Below are 24,102 nucleotides of genomic sequence, written 5' to 3'. Positions count from 1 at the left end.
ACCAGCTGGTTTTATATATTTTCACAGTAACAAAATCACTTCCTGCTTGCAAAACGTGCATGAATAATAGTAGTGGTGATAAACTAAGGCCATTTGAGAAGAATGTAGGTCCAGAGAGTGTTGTTAGAGATTTGTGGTTGATAGTTTAAAGACCGTTTTTACAGATTTTACAAGGCAAAATGTATATGGCCATGTGTCCTGTAATGAGCACCCAAGCTAGCAGAGAAATGGGGTGTTGTAATGTAAGTTACTGAGCTCTTATGTCTAATAACAAGACAGTTTGGCACAACTCTGCTACATCATTCCAAAAACACTCACTCCATGTTCATTTCGATCTCGTGCAACAGACTACTCAAGTTAATGGTTTTCGATGTCATTTTAGGTGGCCATAAAGCAAATGAATCTCCAACAACAGCCCAAAAAGGAACTAATTATTAATGAAATCCTGGTCATGAGGGAAAATAAGAACCCCAATATTGTTAACTATTTAGACAGGTGAGTAGTTCTAGTATTTTCACGTGAATGTTCATTTACATACTGCAAGCCAAAGGTTAAAAAAAACCTTTGGTCACTGGCAGAAAATTGACCTCTTTATTATTTATCTACTCATATACAATGTACGGGAGGAGATTGCATTTTGTCTGCATTAATCTTTGTGGCATATATAGTTTGAAGACTGTTTTCAAAAACTGAGATCAGCCATATCTTACTAAAACAACAGCCTGTGAATTCACTCCCTCCATGTTTGTGGGTTTTTTTTTTTTTTTAATTTGATCATGTCTTCTGTGTCTTTATGATAAGTGCTGATAAATCATCATAGAAATTATTTCCCTTGGGCCGTTCCCGCTATTTTCCATTGCTGTGGATGCCAGGAAGATGAGATTCTTGTTTCCAGAAACACATAATTTGCCAGTTTTTAAATTGTTTTTCCTGTTTCTGAATGTATTTTATGGAAGGTTTTCCAAACTGTTGACCAATTTCTGACCTCAGTGGTACACACCCTCCTACCATGGACAACTATGAAAGTTGTGTTGCCTTGTTCCTGGAGTTAATCATGGAATTTATGTGCTAAGATGGTGTGCCAGATGATGTGATATGTCCTGGTTTGAGATTTATCTTTGCTTTTTTCACTTCCTTGCCATCTAAGATGTCAAAGTTTTCACTTATGTGCCTTTTTCATTTAGACTGCACAGATTCTAAGAACTGTCTAGCCTAGAAGGAATGTCTATTAATTTTACTCTGTCTTAATTTAAAAATGACCTGGAAACAATCAACTGTAGTCTTTTTCATAAAGTAATTTAGCTATGCACATTCATCTCAATGCCATTGTTTTCTTTTTTCAGCTACCTAGTTGGTGATGAACTCTGGGTGGTTATGGAATACTTGGCTGGAGGCTCTTTAACCGATGTTGTTACAGAGACATGCATGGATGAAGGACAGATAGCAGCTGTCTGTAGGGAGGTAAGGGATCCCGCGTGTGCTTCCGTTCACTTGGACAGGATGGTACTTCTCAACAGGTGGTAAGAACGTGGGTGATTTCATGTTCAGAGCTTTGTTTCTGTGTTGCTTTTATAATATGGAGAAGAAATAGCATCTTGACTGAAGTGCCTGCCAGTATCACTGCACTTACTATACTCTGTTATTATACTCTTATATACTGTTATTGTACTATCTCTTTTTTTTTTTTTTAGTTTTACTATTCTGAACTTTGCCTCTTTAAACATTTTCCTGGAGCATGCCTGTACTGCATTCCTTGCCTGTAAAAGCAAACACGCTGGTGGCAGAATTTTAAAATAACAGCAAAGAAAAATAGAGATTAATTTATCACAGTCCTCAGCTTAAAAGGATATCATTCCACCCAAAATGGTGTTTGCTTCTGAAAAATGACTAACATGCTATTTTCAAATCTGCTGTAGAGCCTAACAATAAAATCTTTGTCATACAACCTCCCACCCAAAAGTGATGCACTTCATACTGAAGGGACTACTTCTTTTTTGGCAAACAATAGTTTGTCATGTGGACTGCAGCAGCAGTCATTCTCTATGTGCTTTCAGGGGATAGTCTATAACAATAATTGACATTTCTCTTTCAAAAACTAATATGACTTCATTTAGAAAGTTACTACTCTAATAGTGTTGAAGCAGCAAGCTATTCCTCTTGACAGCACAATATGCTGCTATTACTCACAACTCATCTAGAAATTAAATCTTTTAGAGCCATTTCCTTTCTTGTGTGATGAAATCAGGTCATTAATTTTTACCCTCATGTTTCTTTTTTATCTATCAGTGCCTGCAAGCACTGGATTTCCTTCATTCAAACCAAGTGATCCACAGAGACATCAAAAGTGACAATATTCTTCTTGGAATGGATGGATCTGTCAAATTGAGTAGGTATTCTTGGTCAGGCGCAGCATTCCCAGGATGTGGTGTGGGGCTGCTTTTGACTGACTGCCAGTTACCCAAAAGTGATACGTGTGGTAGTGCACTGACCACTGCTGCAAGCTAAGAGCTCAATTCCAGCGTGCGGAGAGGTATAGAAAGGAAAAAGGTGTAAAGAGTGGCATTGGTTTGTGTATGTCCCTTCCAGAGGGAGGAAGTTACAATCTTCAAGTGAATAAAAGCCACTGCATGAAACTTGAGGGGGTTAAGTGACCAGTTCAGTATTTCCTCGGCTACAGCACTGAGTGAACAGAGCATGGCCGCTTTTCAAGATGGATTCAACAAGGCATTCTCAGGCATTTAGTGGGGATTTCTTGTGCTTCGTTTCATAATTCAAACTGGCTTTAACAATACTTGCTTTTCTCCTCAGCTGATTTTGGCTTCTGTGCTCAGATCACCCCTGAGCAGAGTAAACGGAGCACAATGGTTGGGACTCCTTACTGGATGGCACCAGAAGTGGTGACAAGAAAAGCATACGGCCCCAAAGTGGACATCTGGTCACTTGGGATCATGGCAATAGAAATGGTGGAAGGAGAACCTCCTTACCTTAATGAAAATCCTCTCAGGGTAAGGTGCAGATAAAATCAGATACCACTGTCACATATTTTGCCTTCCATGAGACAAAATCCCAGTCACATCAGCTTGAACTGGTTCCACCAAGGCCTGCTTCTAAAAATGTCACTGGAGCGTATTAGCATATACCGTAGCTTTGGTTACATCAATGGGAGGACCTCAAAAGAAAAGTGACATGTAGCATTCAGAAATGTGCCATTTTTGCCTTCAACGATGCTTGAAATTTCTCATGTAGTTTTTGAACTGTCTTTGAGCTGTATTTCTGAATGACAAGAATTTTTCAGCAGCAAGTTTCTTTAATTGGGGAATTTTTATGAAAAACATTTCAACTGTATCTGCAGAGAGAGAACTGTTTTCAAACTCTGATCAGTGCTGATTGCTTACCTGAGCCTTTCAGGAATTGTTACTGGTTATAGTAATGCCATAATTATTTATTATCAAATACAATTCTAAAAGTAGCTTTTAGCACAGATACTTGTAGTAAACTAATGTATTTTTAATGTTTTGAAATTTTCAGTTTTATCCTAATTCCTTAAAATGAAGTGACCAGTTCTTATACCAAATGAGTGTGTAATAGTGGAGAAATGTATACCAAGATAAAACTTCATGACTGATAGCTGAAACAAAGTTAAATGCTGCAGAGTTAATTCCTGATAGGATGCAAGAATATATGAGGAAATTATTTTTGGCTTATGTGTATACATATATATTTTTTGTTAAGGCTAGAATTAAAATAGAGCATAACCTGTAGCTTTTTTCATAGCAGTAAGGCTGCGCTCTCTCTGGTCTGTGGCACCCAGGCTGCATATTGCAGACTGAAAAGAAGGAGTAACAGAATGGTCAGGAAATATCCCCAGCCATGCTACTTAGGAAAGGAATACAGCAATTATATAAACTTCAGTCTTCCACTCTTCTTGAAAAATGGTTCCTGAGTGTTGGTAGGTGCCCTAGGATTTTTGGTTCCAGTTCACCCCTCATGAGGGGAGATAAGAAAGAAATGGGTTGAAACAGGTTTGGATTCAGACTGATGCTGAATAAGCCATGGCTGGCAGGGTGGCAGTGGGCCTGTGTCACTGCAGCCCAGTTTTACCAGCAGAGACTTTGCGCATCACCAGTTTTGCGTCAGTTTCCTGCAAAGAGAGGACCCCATATTCCACTTGCTTCTATGGAAGACCCTTGCAAAAAATGCATTTGGCTTGTATAAGGCTGCAAAAAACAGATGAAGAGAATTAGCATTTGTGGTCTGGATGCTGAAAATTCCCTGCTTCCTTAACCTCAGATGTTGATTTGGGCTCCTCAAGAAGCCTCAGGTCAACTGTTGAAAAGATAACTGGATTTCTTATCTCTGACCAAATTCACATTCAGCCATTCCTGCCCTTACCCAGATGATTTGAGATGCTCTTTTTCTCCATACATGCCTCATCTCCTGCTGGAGTTAAGATCACCTTGAACACTTAGAGCTTCAAAGCATCTTCAGGTGTCTGAGTAAAATTGCAGTAGATTAAAATCAGGCACCTGATGTTGGTACCATCTGTATTAGCTTCTTGGACTCTTTTCCAGAGGTTGTTGCCCCTGAGCTAGGAACAGCAAAAAGCTTGTGATGGACCACCTGAAGTTCCCCAGTTATCAGCTAGTTTTATTAAGGTAAATCAACCCCAACAGGGACAGGATCCATCTGCTGCTTTATGTGGAATCACAGACTTCAGTGAGAGGTCTCAGCTGCATCCGAACAGGAGAGCTTATAAGCAAGACCTGTTTTTTAGCTGATGGCACACAGCAGTTGTTGGGTTTAATAGTCACATTTAGAGCACATTCAGGGAATTCTGCAAAACCTGGAAGCAAAAGGATGCTCTTTCATTTTTATGAATGATTGTTTTAATACTGGAAAGCATGCAGAAGCTTCAGTTAGGGACATTAATTTAAATACATAAATAAATTATAAGGGCATTAAAGGATCATTAATCATAGTTAACAGCAGTCTTAATGTAGATGCATTTGTTGTTTTCCACATGTAGAGGAAATGCATCCCAGGCTTTCCAGCCTATGCAGAACTCACAGGAATGAACTGTTTTCCAGCCATGAGTGTCCTGGATATTTCTCTGATGGTACTTGTTTTCTCTCACTGCAATTTCCTTCCATCAGGCATATGCCTAGGGCCCGAGGGACAAACATTGATGCGATATATATCCTTTGAAATGCAAGTTGGACCTCCCCAGTTTCAATTTAAAAAAAAACCAACAAACTAAACCCAAAACATTTCTGTTTGCTTATTCATTTATTAACCACAGCACATCAATTTTCCTCAAAACTGTAGCATATTTTCTAAATGCTGTGGATCTTCTACAGTTTCAGGCTTCTAAATCATCTGTATATTGTTCTGTCATGTATCTGGGTGGCCTGGATAACTTTAGGATATCATTTTCACAGACTGCAGCTGTAATTGTATGCTGAATCCTTTCTTGTTTCTTGGTATGTTAAACAAATTAATGAGTTTATTGCCCCTTTGCAGCTACTGCAAACACTCATTTCCTTTGTACTGTACTTGTTTTTCTTTGCTGGCCGTATCATAGGAAACCAAAAGATACATGATAAGAAGGTACTTCAACTTCCCATAGACCTTCTTCTGTTGTAGTAGAAGTATTTAGAAGGTGCAGTACCTAGCTAAAGATGACTTTTCCTCACGATTCGTGTTCTGTGAAGGAACAAGCGACTAAGAGCTCCATTTGTCCTGGCACTCTGTTCCACAGTCAGGTGAATGTAGCTGGAATAAAATCTCCAAGGTTGACATGGGTGCTGTATTCCTTTACCGCAGGAGAAATAACATCCCTTGGGTAGCACAATTTAAACACAGTGAGGACAGGCACTCCAGCTCACCACTGTGTCTGGTGGCTGAGGTCAGCTATAGATGGACAGGATAACTGATTTTGTGACATTTAGATTGTGGGAAAAGTAAAGAAACTTCCTTTTATTGTTTTTACTCTAGGATAGTTCATTTGCCTTTTTAGGCTTGGAAATTTTCCTCTGTATTTAAGAGGATAATAACAAAGTCAATTCTATTTAAATGCCAGTAGTGCAGAGCTGTTATTATCATGGCAGACATTTTTATGGAAGACTCCTAGGCGTATTTCTATTATTACTACTGTATATTTTAGACATCTGCAAGTTTAAGTTTGAATAGTTCAAAATGTTTGTGTTATGTTTCTAAATAACATCTTGCAAAAGCAGAATGAATTCATCTCTCTAGCTTCTCAGCATGTTAGACCTTGGTTACAAGTGAACCACATTGGATAACACTCACCCTGTGTTTTGCAAAATTACGTTATAAATCCTTGGCCTGAGAAATACTGGGAAGACTTGCTAAGCTGCGTGGAAGTGAGCTTTGCATAAGAAACTTAAGCTTAGCTTAGGCTAGATGCTTTTGAGGAGGAGAAAAGCTCAAGTGTTTGGACAGGCCTGTGTGCACAGATGGACTGTGCATTCAGATGAGCAGCCGGACGTTTATGCACATCATGGAAGGGAATTCACAGAGGACTCAACCCTTAACACAGACAAATACTCAATTTTCAGGTGACACTTTGCTTTGGGTTTTAAGTTGTTCCAGCTCTTCTGTCTGTGAAGATGACCCTGAAAACATGAAACAAGTGTAATAGATTTAATCTTATCTTTCCTAAAAAAACTCCAAACTTTTCTAAAACAGTGGTTTTGAGAGATGAACTGCCCCCCATTTCTCACTGGGAAGCTTGCCTGAAACATGAAGATTATAGTTTAAAGGCAGCATAGTCTATTCTGCTTCTTGTCCATTTTTGCTGAAATACTAGTGAACATATTTCTTTCATAGTCCAAGCCACTTTCTCCATGTCACCAAGCCTGAGCTTTCAATAAACCAACTGCCAAAACCTCCCATTTCTTCCCTGGCAATTTCTGGGATGGAGACATCATTAATGTAGTTACTTGAGTATCAGAATTAGCACAGAGTTACCATAGGGATGGAATTACTAATTTTTCTGATTAGACCATTAAAAGTTTTTTTCATTTTACCACATAAGTGAAGCCAATCTGGAATTTGGGGGCTGCTGAAAGACATAGTTGCAGGTGGCTCCTATCTGCCCAGTTATGCATTTTCTTCATAATATATTTGTGCATGCAACTTACGTGTCTGTGTTGAAAATGAAGTTCCAAATGTTTCTGTTTCTTTATCCAAGGAATAAGCTGATGGATTTACTTTTTTTTCATCTGGTTACCATTTTTATCAAGAACAGAGCAAAAAACTTTTACCGTAGTTTTATGGAAGCTGTACTTTAGGGACCAGTGAGCACTGCGGAGATGGATTTTATGTAATAATCCTTTGAAATAATATAGATAGGCTAAATTCACTCTTTAAAATAGGATGTAAAGCTAGTGTCAATACTTGGAGAAGCAAAATGTGCTTTTGCTGATGTAGTTCATACTAACTAGGTCAGCCAATGAAATCAGCTGTCAAGGCAAAGATCATTTTGATGTTGGAATAGCTGTGGCTGCACCAGGGCTTTTTTTATTGGTATAGAAAAATCATCTCTAACTCTCTGTTGGGGAAGAAACTACCACTGGAGACTGGACCATAAAAACCAGGGTCTATATAAGCAGTTACGAATACAAACAAAACAGGTGGAGTCTCGTGTTTCCTTTTTCTCTAGGCGCTGTATCTGATAGCTACGAATGGGACACCAGAGCTGCAGAATCCCGAGCGACTGTCCGCTGTGTTTCGCGACTTTCTGAACTGCTGCCTGGAGATGGACGTGGACAGGCGAGGGTCTGCCAAGGAACTTCTGCAGGTAAAATGTGAAGCAGCTGCAAGTGAAACAACTGTACTACGTTAACAGCTTTCTCATCAGCTAAACTTGAAGGTATCAGATGGAACCCCCTCATGTTAGTCTCCAGTCTTGGTGCTTTTCAAATAAAAAATAAGCTAGAATCATAGAATGGTTTGGGTTGGAAGGGACCTTTAAAGGTTATCTAGTCCAAACCCCCTGCAATGAGCAGGGACATCTTCAAGAAGATCAGGTTGCTCAGAGCCCCGACCAACCTGACCTTGAATGTTTCCAGGGAGGGGGCATCTATGACCTCTCTGGGCAACTTGTGCTAGTGTTTCACCACCCTCGTCATAAAAAATTTCTTCCTTAGATCTAGTCTGAATCTACCCGCTTCTAGTTTAAAACCATCAGCCAGCCCTTCTCCTGTCGCAACAGGCCCTACTAAAAAGACTGTCCCCATCTTTCTTATAAGCCCCCTTCAAGTATTGAAAGGCTGCAGTAAGGTCTCCCCAGAGCCTTCTCTTCTCCAGGCTGAACAACCCCAGCTCTCTCAGCCTGTCCTCACAGCAGGGGTGTTCCAGTCCTCTGATTGTTTTCGTGGGCCTATTTTGTATTTTGGTAGTATATTCGGTTTTACATGGTGGCAAAATAACTGAAGTGGAATGATACCAGGTACGGAGGCCTGAAACGGTGTTGGTGACTAGTGTATACAGAGATATGACCAGGAAGGAACCCAGTGAGATCAGTCACAGCCAAATGATCAGAGATTTGGCACTGTGAGCATCAGAGCTTGTCCATCCTGCCCCACTCTTAGAGGGTTCTGCCACTGAGCCCCACTTCTAGATGTTTCTGCCACTGAAACAGGGACAGCTGAGTGGGACTTGTCACAGCTCCATTTGCTGCCTGGCACAGTTGCATAGATGAGAAGTTGTACAGGTTTGCTGCCAGGTTTTGTGGCAGATAGGGAATTGCAGCATGTGCCACTTGGCTGTCCCTGCTGTCAAGGTGCCAGCCAGCCCGGGAGGGGCAGGGGATGGGATGGTAGACACTGCTCTCACTGCAGCCCAGAGGTGAGTCCATCAGCGCCCTGTCACTTCTCTCCCTGCTTTTGTCTTGGTGCTGGAAACCTGTACCTCAGTGGCCTTCAGAACAAGACATGGGCCTAAATACTACAAGGATAAACATTTCCTAGAAGTATTGGAGTTCCCTGGGGAATGGCTTATGCCCCTCATCTTTTCTGAGAAGTAAAATAGCCCATGTCTTTAGAAAACAGGAACCTAAGTATTTCAAGTTTCCTGAAAGGAACAAGACCCTGTGACAGCAAGCAGCATTCCCAGAGCACTGGCAGGGCAAAAATCCCAGCAAGCTGAAGACACCTTGAGAAATGGATTAATAGGATTATGGGCCATGTTTGCCTGTGATAGCAAGGCACTGGGCATGAAGACGCAGGTGCAGATGGTCCTATCAGTCCTATTTCTGTGTATTCCTGGTAACCAAAGGAATGCTGCTTGAGCCTGTGAGTAACTGAGTTTGGAAAGTAATGGTGCATTTCTTTTCTTCCTTTGGGCAGCATCCATTTTTAAAATTAGCCAAGCCTCTCTCCAGCCTGACTCCTCTGATCATTGCAGCAAAGGAAGCGATTAAGAACAGCAGCCGCTAGCGCTTCAGGCCGGCTTTCTCCCATGCCAGCTCAGAGCAGGACTGAGAACAAAAACTCTATGAAACCTCAACTCTTGTGCTGCAGGACAGATGGATGGAGGAACAAACCAACGGTCACAGTCATGGTGGTAGGAGGGAGAACAACCCAGTCCCTCAAGGAGTAAAAAATTATCATTTGTCTTCTTCCTGCTTTCTGGCTCCTTAATTTATTTTAAAGATGAAACAGGGCTTAAGACAGAGAGGTAATGACCGAAAATGCTTTGCTGCCTCAACCATTTCCAAGGTAAAGCAAATTCAGTTGGAAGATTCCCTTCCTTCTCACCTTGTGAATAAGCTGTACATTCACTTTTAAATTGTCAGTTGTTTCTTAAAGATGGAAAGTCCCTTTTATGGTTTTTTTTGTATGGTTTGGAATTGGAGAAGGGTCTCCGTTATTCATAAGCTCTAGACTGCACTGCCTTTTGAATACAGCCTACTCGCTGGTATTTGCCCAGTCATGGTACTTCTAGATGAGGAAGAAAGTGAAATTACATTTCCAACCAAAAACGAATCGAGAGTGGGCAGATAAAACATCCTGTTCGGATACAGGCTTTCAACTGTGAATATATAGTGTTTCAGTTCTTGACAATTTGATTTTGTATAACTAATTGTAATCTGTTTGCCTGGATGAGAGTCTTTCTAAAATGAAAAAGCAGAAAGTTCAGTCAGTGTGCTCAGAAAGGGTTTGTCTGATGCAAAGCTGCAAGAGAAATATGAGGTGAGAGCGGGCCCAGCCTTGCCTGGTGCCAAGCCTCAGCAGACCCCTTGCAGAGCACAGAGCAGCCTCAGCATCCGCAGACCCAGGCTGGAAGGAGGCGCAGACCAGCACTGGGTGCTTGCCTCTTCCTGGGACCGGACTAATCATCCCGGATCAGAGCCAAACTGGCAGTGGGCTGCTCCCCAGGGGAATCGTAGCCATGCTGTGAAATGCGTGGACTGGTGGGATTAGCCATCCTGAGTCTGTGCAGGAGTAGAGAAGGGCAAAAGAGAGCTGAGTGTTGTTGTCACTTCTGAGGATGCCTACTCTCCTGGTCATCTTGTAGCTCCTGGGAAAGGTTAGTAGCGTCTGCACCGGTCGTGGCAGAGGGGGAGGGAGCCAGGCTGCTCTGTAGGCTCATGCGCAGGTGAGTGTCCTTTAGGCACGCAAGTTCTGGCTTGGAAACTGAGCCCGACACGAGTGAGTGACAACTTCCGCAGTTCAGATATGCATGAGCCAGTGCAGCAGACAGCTCTGGCAGAAAGCACATTAAAACCTGAGTTCTGCACTGAGCAAGAGCAAACGTGTGAAATGCAGAGTGGATTGCAGAAATATTTAGAGGCATCAAGCCAGCCTGCTTTCTGCTGTCCTGCGTACAGCAAGCACTGCTGAATGCAGCTCTGAGTTGCTGGGTGGGAGGGAATCCTGGATGTGACTGAGTATTGTGCTTGACTAGTCAACTCATTTGTAAGGGAGCAGAATAGTTTTAAGTATGCAATTTGTGTTTTATTTATTCATTTCTGAAAGACAGACACAATGTGGCTACACTCAGAAAAAGCATTTGCATGGTGTATTTGTTGTATTTTAGTAGTACAACTAATCAAAGACCTTCAAAACAGCAACTGAAGCAACCCCCACCCAGTGAGCAAAAAAAAAAAAAGAAAAGAGTAAAACAGCTTTCTGCTGTAGATCTTCATGTTTAGGCCTGGTCCTGCAAAGGGCTAATTAGCCTTTAAGGTACTAATCACCTTCATGTTTTGTCAGTAGGAATGAAGGATGCTTGGGCTATTCTTGAATTAGGCCATTAGCTTGTTTGGCTTTGGCTTCTTATTTAGTTACAGTCTTTGTGTTGCAACTGTCATTAATACTGCCAGTTAACCTACCCTCGCTCACTCTGTCCATCCCCATGTCTTTGGCTGAGGCAGCAGACAGAGGTAGTACTCTCTGAGTTACCACAGCTAAGTATGAATTAACCTTTCCTGATTTCCTGGGGAGCACAACAGGTCTGATTTTCAGATGCCCAGATAACATACCGAGGTGAGCAGCTCTGGTTTCCCAAACCAGGGGAACCTCAGGGGGAGCTGCGAGGAGCCCACAGCTCACACCACAGCAGCTGAGGAGACCGGGGCCAGGAGCAGTGGCAGCCAAGCCCCCCCGCATATAAAACAAACACATGGGGAGCATGAGCGACCAGGGTGGGCAAACAGCACATCGCATCAGCAAGAGACTACTGGAATCGCACCCCACCTTCCCCAAGACAGGCCTGACAGGCAGACAGGATGCACAACACAGAGGATTCCCTGTCCTCTCTCCGCCTGGCTGAACACAGTGACTTAAGGGACAGGGAGCAATGGCATCAAGTTCCTGCCCGGCGCAGCAGGCACGTCTCCTCCGTGACCAGCCCACCTTCCCAGTGCCCTTGTATAATAGATATGAGGCTCTGCAAGTGGAACTGAGCAGTTACAAGGATGATGGTTCTTCTACCGTGGAGGTGTTGCCAAGGTTAGGCTGGCCTATGCCCTGCATCAGAACAGCTTCCATAAAGAAAAAAGGTGGGTCATTGTCATAGGAAACTCTCTTCTGAGGGGAACAGAAGGCCCAATATGCCAACCGGACCCACTTTTTAGAGAAGTCTGCTGCCTCCCTCTGGCCCAAGTTAAAGATGTGAAGAGAAGACTTCCTACCCTGGTACAGCCCTCAGATTACTATCCATTATTGATTTTTCAGGTAGGCAGCGATGAAATTGCAGTAAGAAGTCCAAGGGCAATTGAGAGACTTCAAAGCCTTGGGATGAGTGGCAAAGGGATCAGGAGCACAAGCAGTGTTCCCCTTCTAGTTGCACAGAATGATGCAGGGAGAAACAGGAAGAGCCATCAGATCAATATCTGGCTCCAAGCCTGGTGTCACCAGCAGAATTTTGGGTTTTTTGATCATGGGTTGGTTTACATGACACCAGGCCTGCTGGCGACAGACAGGGTACACCTGTCTCAGAGGGGGGACAGGATATTTGTGCAGGAGTTAGTAGGGCTCACTGAAAGAGTTTTAAACCAGATTTGAAGGGAGAAAAGGATAAAACCAGGCTTGCTAGAGATAAGCCTAGGGGCAGCATGCCAATGTTTGAGGGATAGTGTGCTAGCAAGGTCCTTCAGTCTGCCGTATCAGTGGAGGTAGGGGATGGAGGGCTGTGCAACAGCAAAGATGTGAGGGTTATTGATGTTCTCAGAAGTGCCCCAGAATGGTCACATAGGAGTTAGGGCTTCTCCCCCCCAAAAGGTGGCAGGATAATAGCACAATTGAAGTGCATCTACACCAATGCACGCAGCATGGGCAACAAACAGGAGGAGCTGGAAGCCACTGTGCAGCAGAACTATGATATAGTTGCCATCACAGAAACATGGTGGGATGACTCACACAACTGGAGTGCTGCAATGGATGGCTATAAACTCTTTGGAAGGGGTAGGCAAGGAAGGAGAGGTGGTGGGGCAGCCCTGAATGTTAGGGAGTGTTTTGACTGTCTAGAGCTTAATGATGGTGACAGTAGGGTTGTTTATGGGTAAGAATCAGGGGAAAGACCAGCAAAGCGGATATCATGGTGGGAGTCTGTTACAGAGCGCCCAACCAGGATGAAGAGGCAGATGAAATATTCTGTAAGCAGCTGGGAGAAGTCTCACAGTCACTAGCCCTTGTTCTTGTGGGGGACTTCAACTTACCACATGTCTGCTGAAAATAAAATACAGCAGCAAGGAAACAGTCCAGGAGGTTCCTGGAGTGTGTGGAAGATGGCTCCCTCACCAGCTGTGTCAGGAAGTTAACTAGGGAAGGTGCCCCACTGGACCTGTTGTTTGTGAACAGAGAAGGACTTGTGGGTGATGTGATGGTTGGAGGCCATCTTGGGCACAGCAATCCCATGATAAGAGTTTTCAATTCTTGGAGAAGTAAGGAGAGGGGTCAGCAGAACAGCCACCTTGGACTTCCAGAGGGCAGACTCTGGCCTGTATAGGAGCCTGGTTGCCAGAGTCCCTGGGGAGGCGGTCCTGAAGGGCAAAGGAGTCCAGGAAGGCTGGACATTCTTCACAAAGGAAATCTTAAAGGCGGGGAGCAGGCCATCCCCATGTGCTGGAAGATGAGCCAGCAGGGAAGAACAACGGCCTGGCTGAACAGAGAGCTTTGGCTGGAACTCAGGAAAAAAAAAAAAAAGAGTTTATGACCTTTAGAGGAAGGGGCAGGCAACTCAGGAGGAATACAAGGATGTCATGAGGTTATGCAGGGAGAAAATTAGAAGGACCAAAGCCCAACTAGAACTTAATCTGGCTACTGCTGTTTCTTTTGTGAGGTCCCATTTTTCTCTGTCAGCTCAAGCTAGCTATCTGGGGGAGAGGCTTTCTTGAGAAAGAGAGTAATTTGGGCTTGAGATGGGCTGCCCTCAATTTGTAAAGCATTCATCTAAATGAAACATGTTTGTATTCCGTGTAAGACATGAAGAAACAAGTGACAATTTCTGTTTCCAGTATAGCTTTTATTTTTTCCTACCCACAAGGAACAGACAGCCGTCCTTTAAAAGGAAAGCACTTTTTTATGGTACATGTTTGCTGGACATACAATATAAATACTTACGTTAACAGACTACCCTATTTGATTGGGTTTTTTCCTATTTATTTTCTTTACCTATAAGTATTTCAGCATCTCTACTTTAAAAAAAAAACACCACCACAACTTTCCAGAAGATAACAGATACGAAAAATAGGAAAATCAAATGATAGCTTTTTTTAGAAAAAAAAAAATCAGTGTATGCCCGAGCATATAGAATATTGTTGGCACTGGCTTTTTAAAGACAACTGCTATAATAAGAGGCCTTACTTTTTATTTTATTAAATGCTATATTTATTTTTTTTGCATCAGCAAATCTAGAGATCTTTCTTCTAAAAAAAGTTCCTGGGAGGCAGACAGGATTCACCAGAAATAATCTGTGCCAGTGGCTGTTTTCAACATGGACTGTAATTGCCCAGCAGAGACTGTTTGACATGCAGGGAAACACACCTCTAGCATCCCTCTGGCTCTGTGCTTGAGGCAGTCTCTGGCACTAAATTCTCAGTCACTAGATACTGAAAGATGGCAGCTGAGTTTATATCCTCCCAACTCTGATAGGAAATGTGGAAGAGGCATATTAATATATGACAATATATTAATATAAAACAAAAACAAGTCCTGAGAGGGGCAAGTCTTGTACATTATTTACAGCTCACATAGTATGTTACAATTGACAATAGTGTTGAGCTTACAGAAAGGAAAGAGACAAATACTATAAAATCTCTGAAACCATCTCAGGTTTTTTGACTGCTATCCTCAGATTAAGCAATTAGTTACATATTTTTGGAAGTATTAGAAATAGGCCGTTTCTGTTGCAAAATACATAGGTAGATAGGTTTCAAACACTTTCATTCCAAGATTTTAAAAGATTGGCTAATTGTCTTCATTTTTAAATTCATTAAACAGTAAAAAACACCTATCCAGAGCTTGACTATGATTCCCATCCCTGCAATGAAGATGTGTGAGAACAACCTGATAGCACGCTGTGGTTTTAATGTGTTTTGGGACAGAAGCATGACAGCAGTAAAGTCAGGGAAGTTTGAGAAGCACAGAAAAGTTTATTTATTTAAGAAAAAAGAAAAAAAAGGAAAAAAAATAACACATACCTATATAAAATGCCATACAGCTCTTGCATGCACTCCTGGGAGCCTGCACAGGGGTGAATCTTAAAGTGCTCTTGGGGTTTGATCACAAACTCGGGCCGGGGTTGCATTCTCACTTCTTGTATCCAGCGCTTTTGTAAATATGTGTGTGTTTATTCTCTATCTTTGGCTACTGGTTGGCCGACTCACACTACACACAAATGAACTCAAGTATTTTTTTTAGCTGCTTGTGCTGAGTTTCTTTGAGGCCAATGGCTGCACCTCGGCAGGTCTTTCGGTCAGTCTCCCCCCACGTCCTGCCACCAAAAATGAAGCGCATTCCAGTCACCACAAGAAGGGAAGTAAGTACCTGTCTCCTGTCCTCTAGTTGTAGGAAATGTCACCATACCCTATTGTCTGTATGGCAGTTCTTTCCAGTATATAGTCATTGGTGTGGCTACTGAATATTCCTCACACTGAGCATGTAAACACATTTATATATTAGTCCAGTCCTGAGCAAATCCAGTGAGCAAAGAGCCAGGGAGAGCTCTCTCACACCTACCATTAAAGACAGGAGCCAGTGTTTCTTTGCTTGACATCCACGGCACGCACACTAATGCCAGCTTCACCTTGCTAAGTGTTACCGAGTTAGTGGTCCACACACCTTCCTGGTGGATTGTTGTTCATTCATGTGCAGATGTGCAACAACTTAATGATGGGTGATGGTGCAAGCTGATGAAGACCCATAAATACAAGTGTTCAACTTCTCTTTGGTTTTTTTCTTCCCCCTCTCCCCTGACCAGGTAAATATCTTTAATTTTAGCCTGCAGTTTTCAGGAAGCAGGCAAAGGACAACCTTTGTGTTTAAACAGAAACCAGGGTTTCTTTGAGTGTGATTTGCAATTCAGGGATCTTTGAATCTTCTCTTTGCTTGTGTCTTGTCCTTGAGCTGACAGGGTAATTTATTTTTCTGGCTGAAGCTTGCAGAATCTTGTTTATACATCCTCTCTTTGGATGCGATTTAGAGCCTACTGCCGTAATCCTGGGCGTGCCACGCGTATAAACCATCACTGGCCTGAGCCTACCAGTGGTTGTGTGCACCTTTTCTCAAAAGAAAAAATGGTATTATAGGAAAGAGAAGGAGGGATGCTTACGTGCTCTTCATGGGTGCCCTCTAGACTGCCACGTGGGTATGAACCTCCAAACTTTGTTCAAGCTGCTCAGCAATTCTCCCAAGCAAGCACTTGGCATTCTGCTGGCATCTGACCTTTACTGAGCAAACTGGAGGCAATATCATTAGTTAAAAGTTGATAATATGGAAAATTTCTAATTGTTTTAATAACCTGTGAGCACAGTGGTTTTGACAGTTTCCCAGCAGACCGCACACCAGCATCTGTGTGTCAGGTGCCTCCTGCTCTAATAGAGTGGCACCATGTTCACAGCTGCTTGGGGATCACGCTCTGGTTTCTGCAAGGCTTGCTAGCAACGTTGGCCTCGCCCAGCTTACGTCCAAAGCCAAAAGGACTGCGGTTGGGCGCAGCGGCCTGAGTTGGCAGTCGTGAACACAAGTCAGAAGAGCTGTTGGGCACACGTGTGCACACCTTTCAATCACAGCGCTTTGATGTTGCGGGTTTACGCACGCCAGCCACCATAACAGGATCCGACCTTAGGATCCCGCTGATTAATGTAAGGTCTGAGTGAAGGTTTCCAGTTCCTCTGTTATTAGTTCTCAGGTGACAGCTTGAGCTGGGTGCCTCCAGAGAGGGACCTGTACGCCAGTTCACGCCTCTCAATTATACTTGTGCCACCCATCACCCAATCCCCAAGTCCAGCCCCAAGTCCAATCACTTAATACTGGTCGGTGGTCTCTTGATTTCTTACTGGTTTTCACTGTTGCAGGGCTGGCCATCTTCTGAAGTTACTTCATTCTCTTGGAATTGTCTCCTTGGTTCTTACCTTCATTCCGCTCATATCTGGTGGAAAAGGACCTGGGGGTGGTGATCGAGAACCAGCTGAATATGAGCCAGCACTGTGCCCAGGTGGCCAAGAAGGCCAATGACATCCTGGCTTGTATCAGGAATAGTGTGGCCAGCAGGGACAGGGAAGTGATCTTACCTCTGTACTTGGCACTGGTGAGGCTGCACCTCGACTACTGGGTTCAGTTTTGGGCCCCTCACTACAAGGAAGACACTGAGATGCTGGAGCGCATCCAGAGAAGGGCAACGAAGCTGGTGAAGGGTCTAGAGCACAAGTCTCGTGAGGAGCAGCTGAGAGAACTGGAGTTGTTCAGTCGGGAGAAGAGGAGGCTGAGGGGAGCCCTTATCGCTCTTTACAGCTACCTGGAAGGAGGCTGTAACGAGGTGGGGCTCGGTCTCTTCTCCCAGGTAACAAGTGATAGGACAAGAGGAAATGGCCTCAAGTTTGCCAGGGGAGGTTTAGATTGGGTATTAGGGAAAATCTCTTCACCAAAAGGCTGCCCAGGGAAGTGGCTGAGTCACCATCCCTGGAGGTATTTCAAAGATGTGTAGATGTAGCGCTTAGGGACATGGTTTAGTGGGACTTGGCAGTGTTAAGTTAATGGTTGGACTCGATCTGAAAGGTCTTTTCCAACCTAAATGATTCTTTCTGCCAGATTCAGCTAGTTCTGTGTTAGCAGCATTAGTTTCATCAAAAAGCTTACTCTCGGTCAGCTCTTGCGGCCTAAGGCTTCAACTACTTTAGCTGCTAGTGCTAAACTGCTAATGCTAAACAAGACTATTCAGAGAGGAGAGAAGAATACAGTTAAATTAGATTTCTTCTATAACACTGAGAGAGGAAGTGCATGAACTGAGAACACGACTATTGTTTGTGTGTCACCTCCTCCCTGTCCCTCACTCCTTGCAGGGGCTTGAAACAGGGATTTTCCTAAAGAGAGAAATCAAGCAGCTTGTTAGCTCTCAAGGCCTTGCTCTTTCCATTCTCTATGCTTGACTGATTTTGTCCCTCTTTCTGTGGCCTTGGTTCTTCCTGTGCTCGGTGGCTGCTAATCAAGACTCTGTAACTGGCTCAGATAAAGTGCTTGAGATCCTCATTTCTCTGCCTTTTCAACTGCCTGTTTACAGCAGCCTTTTGACTATAAGCTTGGTCTGGAAAGGGAGTTATCGCCTCCATTTTGTGCATAACCTCCAAGAGCCCAGGGCCTGTCATCTGAAGTCCGTGCTTGCACTGAGGGCTCCCAGATGCCTCAGGCTGGTGTGACACTTGCAAACATGAGGGAATAGTGGCAGGTGGTTGTTTTTAAAGTCAGGTCCTTTTGCTGCTGTATGTTGTGTGTGTCATTTGTCCAGCCCAGCCATAGACTTGGGGATCAGATACAGGCACTGCTGCTACTCCCGCTGATGTCAGTGAGAATTTGGTGGTTGGCTTCAGTGACAGCAGAACTGGTTGCTTAATAGGTGGGTGCTGATAATACCCTGGGTACGGGGAGGCCGGAGGTGTCCCTCAGCTGAGTGGGTTCTTACTCTCCATCATGCAAAGCTATCCAGGTCAGAAGCGGGTCAGCGTAGCAAACATGAAGCATACAAGTCTCACAACATTTTTGACCTTTGAGCTTCAGGTGCACAAAGGCTTTTTGTCACACGGTTTATATTAGTGTTAAGCAATGCTGCTAAATCGGTCTTCAGCACAGCAACAGGGGAGAAAAGCCTCTCAGCTCTTCAGGTGCGACTCTCATCAGCTGCTGGTATCTGCCTTAGCAGGTGAGCAAGCAGAAGGGGAGCTGCTCTAGATGGGAACTAGCAGCAAAAAGGCCTGCACGCACCGTAGCCCCCGTGAAGGGAACGCCTCCTTCTTGGGCAGAGCCCAGATTCAGTGGGGGGAACAGCTGGGAGTTTTTGTGGTGCACTGGTGGTGCGACGGCCCTGCAGATGCCGTGCCTACAGACACGCGGTTTGGGAACATCTGCACAAGAATTCTGCAACTCTTGACTGGATCAGCATGTAGCCAATGCTAAACTCCAGTTTGGTCTGAAGCAACCAGTTTACATCTGTGCTGGTGTCTGCTAGATTTTATTTTTTTTCTTCAGGGTATCCAGAGAAAAGTAAACAGAGGAGGAGCCTACATTTTCATTGTTTATCAGAAATGTATCTCATTTTGCTGTACATTCCTTTTTTAGGACGTGTTATCTGTTTAAAAAAAGAAAAAAAAAGAAAAAACAGAAAAAAAGAAAAAGATAAAAGATAAAAACAAATGTGTAGTGAAAAATCTTCTGTAACTTTGGATTAAGAGGTAACTGATCTTTTTAAAAAGAGAACTAAGTTATTTACTTTGTAAATGTGCTGATGGCATGGATCCATCTTACTGACCTCAGCATCCTTTTTTTTTTAAGATTTTGGGTTTTGTTTCCAATATTAAGTTATTTTAAATTGTGGTTGAAGCAATAGAAAATTGAAATATGGATTGTGCATGACTGTGTCTTGAGTGTAAAAATATTGCAGTTTGAAACTTGGACCTAAAGTATTGCAAATAAAAGTTATAAATACCAATGGATTGCGTGACTGCAGCTTTCCCTGTAGGATTTGCTGATGCCGTTTGACGAAAGTCAGGGCTGGCTGAAGATAGACCAGCCTCCATCATCTGCAGAGTCAGAAAGATTTCATCTGTATAGCTCTGTCTGCTTGTAGCTTTGTCCTGTGCCACTCTGTATGATGTCATGAGACAGCACTTCACCTGCCACAAGCCCCTTTTAACCCTCCGCTGCCGGAGCTCCTTGTGTCTCGATGCGGCAAAAGCTGCCAGCCTGCCTCTCTGCAGCTCCCCACTTCGCACAAATCAGTGCCGTGATTCTTCCAATGTGTTGTGTCTCCATTGTTCCATAAAGACCCGACCCCCCCCTCCTGATGAGCACGGAGAGCTGCACAGATGGCCATTAGCCACACTTCCTGCCCAGAAATCTTTCAAACTGCTCACGAAACACTAGTCACGTCAGCTCTTGTACCGCTGCTCACGCAAAGCTGGGGGGGAAAAAAAAAAAAAAAATCACCTGGCCGCCTGCTCAAAAGTTGGGCGCTGCTGGTCGTGGGCAACCCGGGCTCGCCTGCCCGGGCCGAGCCCAGCGGTGCTGCTGTGCCGCCGCACGGCCGCGCCCCCGGGCTCTCACTGGTATTTGTGGGCGGGCCGGGGGGTGCGGGGGGCTCCAGCCGCCCGTGCAGGTGGGCCTGTGCCCCGCTCCGCCCCGGCGGCCCTTCCCGCGGCGTTCGGTGACCCCCCGCCAGCCCAGCCACCCGCTACCGGCCCTCCACACGTACAACACGGACAGCTCCCCTCCGGCTGGCTGGCTACTCCCAGAGCACGCCTGCTGGGCTGTAACGCCAGCCCTGTGCACCTCGCTATGATATACAGTGAGACGGTTACAGAGCTGGACAAAACAACCTCGCACTAGCTAGCTAGATACAGTACGGCATAGCCAAATAACTTTATAAATAGACTGATATACATGCATTTATGAGACCCTTGTACTCTCCCTAGTGATCTATTTATATATGTATTTTATATGTAGACACACATGGTGAGACCCTTAAACTATCTAACACATGCTCTTGCTATCTATGGTATGACACAGTATATACACCATAATTTTATATGTATATTTCTATATGCATACATAGTATTTTCTATATGCATATATACATATTGTATATATATTATACAAATAAAAGTCTATTAATCTATGCACCTACCTACATACTAAAGGATACGATATAGTATATAGACTGTTATATAGATACATGTTCTCTGTGTATATAGTATATTTTTATATATAGAATATCTATATATACACAGAGACCCATATATAACTATGTCTCCATCAACATATTTTTATGTATTATATGTATATACACATAGATGCAGTTATATACATAACGCTACATATTATAGATACTGCAGTTATAAAATATGTATACAATATATAGAGATTGCTAGAGAGCTAGAGACTGTTATATGGGGATGTATGCAAATGTATAAAATATATATATGCACACAATATACTATATAATTATTATCTTCATAGCTAGTGAGTGTGTTACAGCACTATAGCCATGCATGTACACTATACTGTACATAGCCGTCAAGCCAGGGGGAGCTGGGGACAGGGAGGGTGTGCCTGCACACAGGCATGGGCACAACATGCTTGACATAGGCAGGGAGTCAGTGTGAACGTGTGCTATAGTTCTAGAAAGGCCTCTAGCTATATATGTGTGTACATATTGTATAGGGGTGGGAGGGGGGAGAGGAAGAGACCCTGCTACAACCATGGAACACTGCATCATCTCTCAGTCATATTCATTAGGGTATGTATATGACTACACTACAGCCAGAGAGCCATGTAACTACCTAACACACTCACACCCTGGCTATGTGTACTACCGACTGATAGTTTATATATTTTACACATAGGGGTGTGTGTGTGCGCGCACGTGCACACCCGCATGCACCCATGCACATGCACAACCCCCCCATATAACTCTCTTTGAGCCATGGGCCTTTATATAATGCTCCTTTAGTCATCTATATGTTATATAGTATATATTTTTATACATACACAGAGCCCCTTCTATAAATATTACACACTATATATATTTTAGAGTGTATAGTATAATGTGTGGTATCTGCTGTAAATTATATACTACATATTTTATATGTGTGTGTGTATGTGTGTGTGTGTATGCACAGAGAGCCCTTCATATAATTCTGTCTAGCCATATATATAAAAAATATATTAAAATATAGAAATAAAAAAGATATTAAAAATATTTTAATATATAAAAATATTGTCTATATACATCCTATATATGGGGGGATGGTGAGCAAGATACACCCTTCTATATGTAACTCCATTTTATACATAGCTAGATAGATAGGTTTAGATATATATGAAAATATTTTAATATATAGATATACACAGATAGCTTCTCATACAAATACGTATGTCTCTATATTCTAGGTATTATATATACAGAGGCCCTTATAAAACAATCTCCATCCATATATTTTTAATATATCTATATATGTAGATAGAGCTATGTGTGTGCACATGTATGTTATATATATATTTTATCCATAGGGAACGTGCGAGCAACTTACATAACTATGTAACACTTCATCACTCGCTATCCATACACATTATATATATGTATATGCAAAGACGTATGAGCTAGACGCCTATATAAAGAGATGCTTATGTAACTGTACAACATACCCTCTAGCTATAGTGTCACCCTGACAATATCCACCTGCGGGTGTTAAGCGAGCTGGCTGATGTCGTTGCGAGGCCACTCTCCATAATCTTTGAGAAGCTGTGGAGATTGGGGGGATGTCCCAGAAGACTGGAAGACGACTAATGTCACTCCCACCTACAAAACGGGCTTAAAGGGCGATCCAGGAAATTACAGGCCCATCAATCATACTTCAGTCCCTGGGAAAGTTCTGGAATGAATCCTCCTGGGGGCTATCACAAGTCAAATGAAGCACACGACTGGGAAAAGCCAACACGGATTCACTAAGGGCAAATCATGCTTGACAACCGTGATCACCTCCTACGACAACATAACCTGTTTGGTTGATGTGGAGTGAGCAGTGGACATTGTCTACCTGGATTTCTCCAAGGCTTTCAATATGGCTCCCCACAACCTCCTCATAGAGAAGCTGATGCGTTATCGTCTAGACAAGAGGTCTGTGTGGTGGGTGGGGAACTGGCTGACCGGCCGCACCCAGAGGGTGGTGGTACATAGCTCCTTGTCAAACTGGCAACCTGACACAAGTGGGGTCCCCCAGGGGTTGATATTGGGTCCACTGCTGCTTAATATCTTCATAAGGGATCTGGGTGATGGGATCAAGGGTACCCTGATGGAGTTTGCTGATGATACCAAATGGAGTGGGGAAGTGGACACTTCGGAAGGGAGAGCCACCCTGCAGGAAGACCTGGATAGGCTGGAAGAGTGGGCTAACAAGAACCTGATGGCATTCAACGAGGACAAGTGTAAGGTCTTGCACCTGGGAAAACATAATCAGGAGTGGAGCACAGGCTGGGATCTACCTGGCTGGGGAGCTGCTCTGTGGAAAGGGACCTGGGGGTCCTGGTGGACAACAAGCTCAATATGGTGAACGGAGTGCTGCTGTGGCAAAGAAAGCCATCGGGGTGCTGGGCTGCATCAGCAAGGGCATCACCAGCAGAGATGAAGAAGCCTTTACCCCACTCTACTCAGCGCTGTCCCTGCTATACAAAAACGTTGTAGGCTGGAGAGGGCCCAGGGAAGGGCCACAAAGATGATCAGGGGACTGGGCAGCCTGCCCTGTGGGGACAGGCTGAGAGAGCTGGGTTTGTTCAGCCTTGAGAAGAGAAGGCTTAGGGCAGACCTTATCACCATGTTCCAGTATTGAAAGGGTGAATGCAAAGCAGATGGAGACTCCCTTTTTACAAGGAGTCACATGGAGAAGATGAGGGGAAATGGGTACAAGTTACTCCTGGGAGATTCTGACTGGACACAAGAAAATTTTTCACCATGAGAACAATCAGCCACTGGAATGATCGCCCCAGGGAAGTGGTGGATTCCCCCACATGGGACACTTTAAGATTCAGCTGGACAGGGGCTGGGCCATCTTGTCTAGACCGTGTTTTTGCCAAGAAAGGCTGGACCAGGTGATCCTTGAGGTCCCTTCTAACCTGGTATTTCATGATTCTATTATTACAGAATATATACATACATGTACATGTGTACACACAGAGACCCTTAAATAATGTTCTCTCTAGCCATCTATATACTATTTTTACGTATTTTATATACGGAGACTCTTCTATAACACTACAGATAATAGCTATACTATATATGTATTTGTCTACATACCTGCTGTGGCAGAGAGTCAGAGATCGCCCAGCTCGGTGTTTTACACACACACAGCGCATACGGGGGTGGGTGGAG

The 24,102-nt window shown here is 43.6% G+C and overlaps 1 protein-coding gene and 1 long non-coding RNA gene across 6 annotated transcripts in view; one reads left to right on the top strand and one right to left on the bottom strand.

Moving 5' to 3' along the window:
- The window catches only part of PAK3 (p21 (RAC1) activated kinase 3), a 150,456-nt gene extending 130,788 nt beyond the window's left edge, over positions 1–19,668 (top strand). For all 5 annotated transcript variants that reach the window (XM_074882659.1, XM_074882660.1, XM_074882656.1 and 2 more), the window contains 6 exons: positions 383–495; positions 1,344–1,461; positions 2,287–2,386; positions 2,809–3,005; positions 7,685–7,822; positions 9,372–19,668. In XM_074882659.1, the coding sequence (XP_074738760.1) occupies positions 383–495; positions 1,344–1,461; positions 2,287–2,386; positions 2,809–3,005; positions 7,685–7,822; positions 9,372–9,461 (756 nt within the window). In that variant the 3' untranslated portion in view covers positions 9,462–19,668. The remainder of the gene's footprint in view (positions 1–382; positions 496–1,343; positions 1,462–2,286; positions 2,387–2,808; positions 3,006–7,684; positions 7,823–9,371) is intronic.
- A 2,377-nt stretch (positions 19,669–22,045) lies between these two features.
- Positions 22,046–24,102, bottom strand: part of LOC141949269 (uncharacterized) — a 191,895-nt gene continuing 189,838 nt past the window's right edge. The window contains exon 2 of the long non-coding RNA XR_012630712.1: positions 22,046–23,749. This is a non-coding gene — a long non-coding RNA (uncharacterized LOC141949269). The remainder of the gene's footprint in view (positions 23,750–24,102) is intronic.

The sequence above is a fragment of the Strix uralensis genome, chromosome 13, assembly GCF_047716275.1.
Source record: "Strix uralensis isolate ZFMK-TIS-50842 chromosome 13, bStrUra1, whole genome shotgun sequence".
Classification (NCBI taxonomy): Eukaryota; Metazoa; Chordata; class Aves; order Strigiformes; family Strigidae; genus Strix; species Strix uralensis.
The sequence above is the reverse complement of the archived record's forward strand: the minus strand, read 5'-3'. Positions and strand labels throughout refer to the sequence as shown.